Genomic DNA, 11,288 nt, shown 5'->3' with positions numbered 1-11,288 from the left:
TTGATGACATTATTCCCCTCTTGCTTTAACTCCCCCACCACGCCGCGCTCTAACGGCGATTTCAGAGCTGGAGTTGGTTTTCCAGTTTTTAAATGAGTACTTTTCAAACACAGAGCTCAGAAATAGGTCCTTTATCGCGCCCACTTGTGTCTGCAGAGCTCGCCAGGGTGCTGGTGTTTCTTCACCAGTTTGGTCTCATGCGGACCACACAGCTACGTTATAGCTGTGCAGATAAGCCCCGTTCACACACATATATACTCGAAAACAAAACTCCGCGTAAACCACCGAAAGAGAAGCCAGTGTCTTTAAAATCCCCTGTCAGAGGGAATTTTATAATTACTCGAAGTAACTCAGGTCTTCAGAAATTTAATCCAAACTGCAGTCCCCCTGTCAAAACTAGCTTTTGAAACACTGCTTGAACCTGTAAAGCCGCATGTGAAAGCGAAGTTTTACAGAGTTACGTGGTGGATACTCAGCATTTGATAGTGTATATACACGTGCATAACCATATGTAAGAGACTTCAAATTGAAACCGTAAAGTTGTGAAGTGAAGTGAAAGTCGCTCAGTCGTGTCTGACTCTTTGTGACCCCATGGAATTCTCCAGGCCAGAATAGTGGAGTGGGTAGCCTTTTCCTTCTGCAGGGGATTTTCCCAACTCAGGGATCGATCCGAGATCTCCCGGCATTGCAGGCGGATTCTTTACCAGCTGAGCCACAAGGGAAGCCTTGTAAAGTTGACAACACCCCAAAAATACCCCATATAAAAACTGTAGCAGAGCACCCTCTTTTCTACTTCCTCAATTCTAACGATTCTCTCTGTCCAGATGCTTGGCTTAACTTGATCCCTCCCTTCATGGAGAAACTTTAGAATCACTAGGTACAGAGGGGTAGAGACAGAGGTGGTAAACTCACTAGATTATGTGGGGACTTCCAAACCTAGGAGGAAACCTTTCTGGAGGTCTCCAAAGTGAGTAGACAGCAAAATTGTATGGTTCTTCGTAGAGTATGTTGAAAATTGTTTTTCTAGAATTTCGCCATCATAATTATCACATGCGTTTATGACATAATTTGAAAAGGTTATCACTGTGCTAATCTTCCCTTGTTCACCAAAATCATACAGTCTGCTTCTTATGACCGCAAATGGACTGGCTTACCTCATTTAAAGAGAAAACCACAGCCTATCGCCTCCTAATTACTATACTATAGGATGATGGTATAAAGAACAGTGGACTTAAAACCAAAAAATCTGGTTCTAGTCTTGGTTCTGCTACTTACTGAGCTACCTGACCTCGGATTAGTTGGCTGCTTCAGCTTTGTCCCAGAGGTTTGGAAAAACAGGCTTTAGGATTCTTGTTTCCCTCTAGGGCTCCTTTCTCTCATTTCCCCTTTGGGTACTGAGTGGAGAACATGGATCATCATGCCCCTACCTGTAGGGGAAGAAGTCACCCTCAGTTTCTTTCTAAGATGGATGGGTGAGGTGAGACAGAGCTGCTTGCCAGGTACTATTTTTTCCCCCTCTACTTCATTAGATATTATCAAGTTATGAATACTATTCTTTGCAGTAGGAAATAGCATGACCCTGCCTCAATCCCACCGAATGGCCCAGATCCTCAGGAGGAGATGATGGTGAGAGTCAGTATGGCAGTCAAGTTAGAAAGAGACTTGAGAAGTTAGGAAGTACTTACTCAGACCTCAAGTCAAATATAACCAATTAAACGGTCCTGGCCCTTAGCACAGGACCAGACTGTGCCAGAACCTTCTCTTTGGAGGTGGACTTACTCTCCTGTTCCTTCTGTAAAACCCAGCTACTTCTTAAGGTCTTCTCTGGTCCACCCAGGTGAAGTTAGCAACCTTCACCCCCAAGTACTATAATCACGGCTCCATAGCACTTACTATGTTGCACTGTAATTTATTTTAGTGTAGATCTGTCACCCCAGTAGACTTTGAGATCCTGAGATCATTAATCTTTAATTTTCCAGCTCTTACCACAGCATCTCACACACAGTAGGAGAAAAACAAATACCCGGAACCTCATGTCCACTATTTCTTGAATATGTAGGCTCAAGGAAAAAAAGAGTCTGTTGCAGTCCACACACAAGGAGTCTAGAACCTGTCAAGGCTCTCCAATGGGCATGTCTAAATTCACAGACAGCAGCAGGGCCTACATGTCTTCCCTGTCAGTTCCCAGAGTGCATTAGCTGGACCTGCCAACCAAGATATCCAAAACCCAGAGGCAGAGGAGATGGTACACCAGAATCAAGGTCCAGAGTCATCCATGAATCAAAATGCAGGATCAGTTTTCACTGAAGGCCATTGGTCCCCTATTCCTATCAACCTGAGAGAAAGAGTATTTATCAAATCAAATAATTGGCTTCTGGCATTGGAATTTATTTTGTAGTAACTGTAAAATAAAACCATTTTTATGTAATAAAACGATTAAATATATGAAGTGCTTGAAGGCTTTTGCATAAGTGTTTCTGATATAGAATATTGCTTAGAATGAAAGTTAAAGGAAGAAAATAAAATTGGCAAGATCACCATGTCATTGATTCTACAAGTTCACAGAATTTAGAGAAGTGCCCCTCAGGTACTCTGTTAGAACGTATTTATTCTCATTTTATACGCGTTTCAAAGGGTGTGGTTTTGGTTAAATGGTTTCCCAGGCTATAGTAATTCAGAAGTAGCAAATTAGTGAAGACTTGGAGGCAGAGGCTCTGACACATCAAGAAGTGAAGCTGGTAGCCTGACCCTGAGTAAAGAGACTGAAAAACCTATAAAAAAGCAGATATCAGGACTCAAAAAGGAATTTAGTGCAGGTACCAGTCTTCCCAGATGATATTCATAGTGCAAAAGTGATATTTATAATGAATGATGACCCTGAATTATTGAGAAAGTTTAACTACAGATAAGGTATTTCTTTCTAAGATACGTGTAACATATTTTACTAAGCTTTTCACTGAAATACTAAAGAAAAAATAAAGAAAAGATAGACAATGTTGGCACCTGACCATAGAAGCTTCTGTTTTCTCAATCATTGTTTCATGGGGCATGTATCATTCCCTGAAGTAACATAAACTGGACATCACTTGGTTCAAGATTTTAAAACATCAACTTTTATAAAGGTTTAGTTTTACATTTGTTCAGTTTTCAATATGGAATCACTGAACAAGTGCAAGAAACCTAATTTTAAGACAAATGTCCAATTCCTTTCCCGGAGCATTTTTTTTAAAGTACATGCTGCACATGTTTTTTTAGTATGAATCCCATCCTAATCATAGAAAATATGTGATAATTTTCCATGTCAATCCCGTTATATTCTATGAAAAACTGGAACTTACACTGGGCTTAAGCATGCACTGTATGGGGAGTTACACATCCTCATGGGGGTTTCCCAGGTGACCCTAGTGGTAAAGAATCCACCTCCCAATGCAGGCAATGCAAGAGATGTGGGTTCGATCCCTGGGTCAAGAAGATCCTCTGGAAAAGGAAATGGCAACCCACTACAGTATTCTTGCTGGGAGAATCCCATGGACAGAGGAGCCTGGTGGGCTACAGTCCATGGGGTCACATAGAATCGGACATGACTAAAGTGACTTCACACACATATGCACTGTATACCCATTTGGACTTATTTAAAACAGCACAGTTAGAACAATGGGTGGGCCTAAATACTGATCTGAGAGTCTAATAGATTAAGAATTTTTCTTGAATGAAAAACATCAGATTGCTCTCTGAAGTAAAACACTATTATCACAATAATATAGCCAACTTTTGGCATTATAATGGGCTTAATTTGCTCATGAGGGCTCTGTTCATTTCTATCTAAAGTAAAAAGTCCTGCCTAGTCTGTACAGCCTTGTCTTCTCAGAATCTCTACTAGAGTTCACCTCCCATGAAGAGGTTCAGAATTGACCTGTGACATGGGCAGGAACAGCCTGAGGCTTGACATACTTTTGAACAAACCTCAGGTAATGGGCAATAACAAAAGTTGTGGCCTGTATGGTTAGTAACAGAGAAAAAAATGAGAAATAGTTTTCACAATGATAGAAACTAAAATTCCAGCCATACTTTCAAGAGCTATTAAAATATAGTTCCTAGTGCCTTATAAACATGCTTAGTCCTTTGGGGTAGGAAAGGATTTTTATCAGTTCAGTATGAACTTTGCTAACAGCTCTGTGTATGTAAAATTAATTGATATAATACTATACATGTAAAAACATTATTGACCCAAGATTCATATTTGTCATATATTGAAAAATCACATATACTACAAAGGATCTAGGCTAAACTTCACAGTAATAGGTATAGAATCCTCTTCAGCAAATTATGATGACTTGTCTTTTGGTTCATTAAAATAAATCAATGACTAAAATAACATTTTTCAGATGCCGTATAGATAATATTATTTTGCAACTCTATCCCCAGCAGCTTTATCTTATTACCATGCTAGTATAAAGGCATTTGAACTAAAAATCTAATCTCTAAAATCTAATCCAACCCTAAGGTTTTTCCTTTTATTATACCAAAACTATACAAATGGTAAAACATTTTATTATCCTGACTTACTTTGCATCTCTTTTGGCTATAAAACAGATTATTACATGTCATTAACATGTAGCTCTAAGTATTCAAAATGCTATTTTTTCCTTTATTTTGGTTTAGACAGAATATTTTTTTAAAGTTCAATAAATTAAAATGCTCAAAAATCCTACATAGTTTTGTAATGTTAATATTTGTTTCCTTTGTTCCTGTGGCTTATTTGAATGCTGCCCAATCAAATTTGGTTTATTTGGTTCAAGATGCTGCAGTGGGAAGTACTTCACTGACTGGGGAATACAACAGATCTGGCCTCTAGTGCTCGCTCTAGGTAGCTGTGTGACCTTGGGCAGATATCTGATCTCTCTGGGCTTCATTTCTATTTAAAATGCAGGGGGCTGGACAGCTGTTCTCGGGGCTTCCTTCCGGCTCCACTTTCTATGACTTGCAGTTTGGTTGCCATAAAGTCAGCAGAGGGAGCACTTTTTCTACATCTCATAAATTTTGACTATTATTTCAATACCTCTAAGAAATCAAGGGGTTTGTGAACATTATTGAAACTAAATATTGACAATCCTTCACACAGTTGGTATCAAATCCAAATCTGATTATAAACTTGAGAAAAGTCTAGAAATAATTCTCTTACTTGAATTCCATAATAAAATCCCACAAGGGACTTAGTTTATAAAGCTTAAGAAGCTAAAATATACCGAGAAATTAGCCACTCCTAAGTGGTACAGTATTTATACGGGACCCAGTGAAAGAGAAACACCAGGCCATATATCAGAGGCTATCTGGTGTCAAAGATGAAAAGGGAAACACACCTCAATCATGAAAACATTAGAAAACTGGGTGTGACATAAACTAGGTGAGTGATTGATAGGTTTTTCTTTTGCAATTATCATGCAGATACATTGGGAACAAGCAAGTAGATACAGCTAGAACCTGGAGGCTTGCAAGACATTTGAAATGTGTAATATCAAGCCACAAAGTTGGGTATCTGAGAACCTAAAAGACCTTCATCCCTGTATTCTTAGATATCTTACAACTAATCGAGCATCCCTTATGCCTTTTTAATTATTAGACGATCTCATAGCATACATATATTAAAGTTTTTATTCCTTAGTAAGAATTTTAAAATCACAAAATAGCATGGGAATATTTATTTTCGGTAATAGAATTTATGGAGTGCTGAAAATACTAGAATATAAAGATGATTTCTAGTTTATCTTCACATACTCAACTTTTCTAAACCAGCTGGTTTCTTGCAGACAGTATTTATTTTTTTTAATAATTTAAGACAGCATAAGCTTGTACCAAGCATAAGCATTGTAACAAAAGTGCAACTTTTCAGCAAGTCCTCCCCCAAAGATATTTTAACTCAAAATATCATTAGCACTTATTTTCTCCCTACAAAAATAGCATGTCAGACATCATTAATTGGATGTATTAACAACTATGTACATAAGAGCCACCTTGTAGGCTAAGAGTTTAACGTTGTTTAAACACAGCGTTTGAGGCAAACAGTAGCAACAGCAGCAGCAAATGCACCAAACGGACTGAACGACCCAGATATTTTCTTCACTCATAGTCAGACTGTTGTGTCTCACCCCTTACATAACATTCAAGTGAGATTTCTCACAGTGCTACCTTGGCAACACACTAAAAATATCTAGACAAGGTCTTGGTTTAAGCCTTATTAAAAAAGCTTTCTTTGTGATTATCTAGTATCTGGTTTGGTCTCCAGAAAATACATAGACTTGGAGATAGGAAGGCCTCACAGGGCTCCATTCCACATGTTTACAGCATTTCCAAAGGAAACTGTCCATGCCTTCCTCCTCCACTTTTGTGAATTAACAGAATATAGGATAAATCAGTTTGGACTTTTTAAAGTTCAGTGCACATTCTGTATTTTAACAGGAAGATGATACAAACTTAGAAACATGATGGATTAAATAATGACAGGGTAAGAACAGAGGCACTCAATTTCACATATATAGGTATATATATGAAATTAAGATGAGTTAATTGATTCACGGTCAGTTTCTCAATAAAGTGCTAGCAAATGTACTGAGAATGACTCTGGCCTTCTTCATCCCTTTCCCTGACTTAGTTCAGACCATGGCCCAACTCCGCACCTCTTTTAAACGAGTGCAAGTACTAAGTAAGAGATACCACTCAAACCACTTCAGAATGGATTGCAACGCGAGCGCCTGCACTCTCACCTCTTCCTCTTTGACAAATGCACGCCTTTAAAAAAGCTAAACATTATAAAATACTGGGGTAAGTCGAACTCGAAAAAGTCCTCCTTGTGCCTGTGGAAAGCCTCCTAAAGCAGGGAGGACAGCTCTGAGACGCAGGCAGACACCAGCTACCTGGGGTTCCACGTTACCTTCTCTTACCCTGGTTCAGAGAGCAGACCGTTCTCACTTCCTCGAGAATTCGGTTCTGTATTTTAAAAGAGAATGGAACGTGGCCTAAAAGAAGGCCAAACTTATTATGGGGAGTTCTTCAAAGAAAGAAAAGAATCAATATCTAGGAGGTTCTTTGACAGCTGGTGGGGGGCAAAAGGGATGTAGGTGTGTGAAGGATAGTGGGCGGCGAGGGGTGAGCAAAACAGGAACTCCACATGTACACAAGACACCTGTGTTGTTGTGTTGGTTTTTTTTTAAAGCCTGTCGTGCGTCTCTTACACTTCCTCCCTTAAAAACGTTAAGGGTGTTTTAACTTATTAATATTATTATTCCGCGTGAACCCTGGTCCCCTCTCAAGTGGAGCACGGATTCAGAGGGTTTCCTTTGCTGGCTGCGAGGGATCTTCCTGAGCAGAGCTCTCCGGGTTCCCGGGCTCGCGAGCGCCGGCGAAGGGCAGGTGGGTGCGGCCGTGCGGGTGCGCGGGGTGCAGAGCCCCAGGGGGCGCCACCTCGTGCGGCAGGAGGGTCGCGGCTGCGGCGGCGGCCGCCGCCTTCTCGGGAGGGGGCGACAACACGGAGGACAGGCAGGGGAAGGCGGCGGCGGCGGCGGCGGCCGCGGCGGCGGCGGCGGCGGCGGCCGGAGCGGGGATGCCGGGGTACAACAATGGGAACGGGGCGGCCGCCGCCGCCGGGTACAGATACTTCTCCAGGCCGCTCTTGTCCAGGAAGGGCTGCACGTAGGCGGCGGCCGCCGAAGGCGAGAGGAAGTAGAAGGGCAGGCAGAAGGGGGCCGCGGCGGCCGCGGGCTGCGCGAAGGGCGCGCCCCCGCCTCCGCCGAACGCCACCAGCGAGCTGAGCAGGGCGGCGTCGGGTCTCAGCAGCGCGGCCGCGGCGGCCGGGTCGGGCCCCAAGAGCGCGGCCGCCGCCGCCGCCGCGCCGCCCCCCGGGCCGCCGCCGCCGCCGCCGCGGGTATCCAGCCTCATCCTCTTGGGCGCCGGCAAGTCCTCCCCGGGGGGCTCCTGCTTGATGGTGACGCGGCTCGCCCCCGCGCCTTTGCCTTTTTCGCGGTCCGGCCGGGCCTCGGCCTCGCCACCGTAGCCGCTATCGGTGTCCGTGTCGTTCTCGGCGGCGGCGAGCTCGGCGCTGGGCTGAGTCCGCTGGATGACCGGCACGCAGTGGGCGAGGGGTTCCAGCTTCTGCCCCGCGCGCTCCAGGCAGGGGGCGGCCCCGGAGCCGGCGGGGGCGGCGGCCGTGGGCGCGCCGGTGCCTTTGCTCAGAGGAACCTGTTGAGTCAACAGCTGCGGGGTGGGCAAGAACTGGGTGGCCACGGCGTGCAAGTGGTTGATCAGCTGGACACACCGCGGCTCCCTGGGCGTCCAGCTCTCAAACCGGGCGAGGTATTGCAAGACTTCTTTGGCGCATGTTTGAAATCCCGAGTGGAACGCATCCAAGTCGGACTGAATGGGCGATTTCAGAGATCGCTCCCCTAGGATGAGGAAGGGGTGGGGGGCGGGGGAAGGGAACAGAGGAATGAAGGCAAGAAGAAAAATATCGACGTTGAAACATCTGCTTATCACGTGGGCCCTGCACTGACTAAAGTGATCTCGGTTTTTCCTCTGTATTCGCATGATATTATCCACCGGTTGCCGAGGGGTGGGAGGAGTAGGGGGTGGCGGGGGTGGGGAAGCAGGGGGGCGCTCTAGTCCCAGCTGAGAAACTAAAGTGGAGAGGGCGCAACCACCACTTTAAATAAAAATTTGATTCCTCCGAATTCTGCTGGAAGCCTCTAGGATGCGTCGGAAGTGGGCACTTTCCAATGAAGGGAAAGTGTAAGCAATTTAACAAATGAAAGTGAGCCCTGGGAAGGAGGTGGAAGTGGGGTAAGAATCCTAACACTGCTCCTCTGTGGGTTGCCCTCCTTCATCGGGGTGGGTTGGCCTCCCTGAATTGACTTACCATTCTGTAAAGCAATTATCTTCTGATGTTGCTGCTCCGTTAAGGCTGTCAAAGCTTTTAAGTGTTTCAAAGTTAATTCCAGGACTACCGCTTTCTCCAGATGCCCCAGAGTCTGCAATGATGCAAAAAAGAAGGGAGCACTTGGTTACTTAAAAACATACATTTGGCTTGACTGGCTCTCCATTTGGCACAGCAACTTAAGCAAATACTTGAAAGAAGTACTATTCCTATACTTCTCTGAGTTTTCCACCATACAGGTTATAAATGATTTCTTGTCTTCAGTTGTGAACACCTACTCTTGAGTTTGCAGGAAACTCTACACTATAGCACAAGTTGTAAGGCATGTGATATTTACATTTATTCTTATTTCTCTTGGGAGTGGTACCAGGCTATTAACACAACCCCGGAGAACAGCAAAGAATAAAAATGTGCATCTTACTGTCAACTTTAGATGTTCAGGCAGTAAGTCTTTCAGCTGAGCAATGCATTCATTAATTCGGTCTCTTCTTTTCTTTTCTATTAATCTGTGCGGTAATTTGTAGGTATCCTACAAATATGAGAGTCATGGAAGAGAAAAAACGATAAGCTAAATATTCACTTACTGCATATAACAATACTGCCCCCTCCCCAATACTACGTGAGAAACTATGCCCAAGACACCTCTTTCCTCTGGGCTGTTCTGAAATACAATTTAAATTCAGGTATGATGTTTAATCTCCCCCTGAGAGTATCCAGCAAACCACTTAAAATTCACAGTTGGGGAAGCTCAAAGGCTGGAATATATCTGCGGGCAGAGCTTCCCTGTGAAATCAATGGCCCTAATTAACTACCCAGGCAGGTTATGGGGAACATAGGAAACTACACTTACCTTGCTATCGTCTCGCTTCATGCTCCTTTTGGGTTTACACATATACAAAGAGGGATAATCCAGTCTGCAAAACAGAAATCAGCATCAGGCACCCATTCGGGGAGGGGCTCTGCCCTCGCCCGCTCCATACCACTTTCTGGAGAAAAAAAAAAATCAAACTGAAGCCTAGACAGATTTTCGCAAGGGTGCGTGCACCTTACCCTATAAAATCTCTATGTTCCAGTAACTGTCTCTCTTGCAAATGAGGAATTCCTTCGTCCATGTTCAACCGCTGTCCGTTTCCTCTGTTTCGATTTTTGGGGTTTATAATCTGTGGGACGGTAGCTTTGGGAGATCTTGGGGGATCTGTAGGTCTCCAGTCTCTCTCTTTCTCTCTCTCCCTCTTCAGTGCAGTGTTGAAAGTGTGAAGCAGTTGGTCCCCCCCCTCCCGCTGCGCTTGCTCTCTCGCACACACACGCACACACACGCACGCACACTCGCGCCGGCCCCACTGCGCTGGTAGTTTGCTCTCACTCCGGGCAGTGTTTGGCCACAGGGCACGCGCGTCGCCGGCCAGACCAGCACCCAGCTCACGTGCGGAACGTACCATCCGCGGTCCAGCCCGGAGGGGGGCGGGGGAGGAGGGGCCGGGCCGGGAGGGGGCGCAGGGAGCAGGCTGCGAGGGGAGGCGAACGGCGGGAGGGGGCGGGGACACCTGATCAGGGCCACCGGAAAGGAAAAACAACTTCAGCCAAGCTATTCATCTTCCCGAGGGCGGTGCAGTCAGCTGGGGAGTGGGAGGGGGCGCCGGGGGTGCGGGGCCGCTGGGGCTTCCTCGCCTCGGAAGTGCGACTCCCTCCAGCCGTCCGTCATGACGGTTCAGGAACGTGAACGTGGCTTTTTGCCTTTCCACCGACTGTGCTGTTGGTTTGGACCAGAGAAAGGAAAGAGAAAGAGAATTCGCGGTGGGTCAACTTCAGTCCCAGAGGACAATTTGGAAACTTGTTTGCTCACCGCTGGGCGGCCTGGGTAGGGGGGAACCCCTTATAGCCCTGATTGGAGGTTGTCCCGAAAAGGGACAGTTTGAAATCCGCTCCCTGAAGGATTTAAGATAAATGCAACTGTAGCCACTAGGACAGAATGTCGCAACCCGAGTGTCTTTCGGCCACACGGTGTCCCTGGGCCACCCAAACTTCCCGCAGCCGCCGGAATTGCGGTGCCACTAGTCACAGCCGCAGATGACGAAGTTCGGGGCCTCAGGCGCTCCCGGAGGGACGCAGCGAGGAGGGAGGGGAGAGGATGGGGTGGCAAGAGAGGGGCGACGGCGGAGAAGCAATGCAGCAGTATCGTTCGCGGGCTCAACTCTGCCGCCCCTCCGCGTCTCGGGTGGTGCTGCGTGCTTTCCCCGACCCCTCCCCCCGCGTGTGATAAGCGTCGCCGGGAGTGTGCAGAGCCCACGTTTACTACCGCTGGCACCTCCAAAGCCTCCCTCCTTAATCCTGTCTCCAACGGGTACCAGCACAGGGCCAGCAACGT

At 45.8% G+C, this 11,288-nt stretch overlaps 1 protein-coding gene across 1 annotated transcript; it reads right to left on the bottom strand.

Moving 5' to 3' along the window:
- Positions 1 to 5,692: 5,692 nt before the first annotated feature.
- Positions 5,693 to 10,362, bottom strand: BHLHE41 (basic helix-loop-helix family member e41). The gene is made up of 5 exons (XM_052639741.1): positions 9,974 to 10,362; positions 9,774 to 9,837; positions 9,345 to 9,452; positions 8,906 to 9,017; positions 5,693 to 8,435 (listed from the first exon to the last, which is right to left on the bottom strand). The coding sequence occupies exons 1-5, from the start codon at positions 10,360 to 10,362 to the stop codon at positions 7,321 to 7,323; spliced, it is 1,788 nt and encodes a 595-aa protein (XP_052495701.1). The 3' UTR covers positions 5,693 to 7,320.
- Between the last annotated feature and the right edge of the window lie 926 nt (positions 10,363 to 11,288).

This window comes from Budorcas taxicolor, chromosome 5 (genome assembly GCF_023091745.1).
Source record: "Budorcas taxicolor isolate Tak-1 chromosome 5, Takin1.1, whole genome shotgun sequence".
Taxonomy (NCBI): Eukaryota; Metazoa; Chordata; class Mammalia; order Artiodactyla; family Bovidae; genus Budorcas; species Budorcas taxicolor.
The sequence above is the reverse complement of the archived record's forward strand: the minus strand, read 5'-3'. Positions and strand labels throughout refer to the sequence as shown.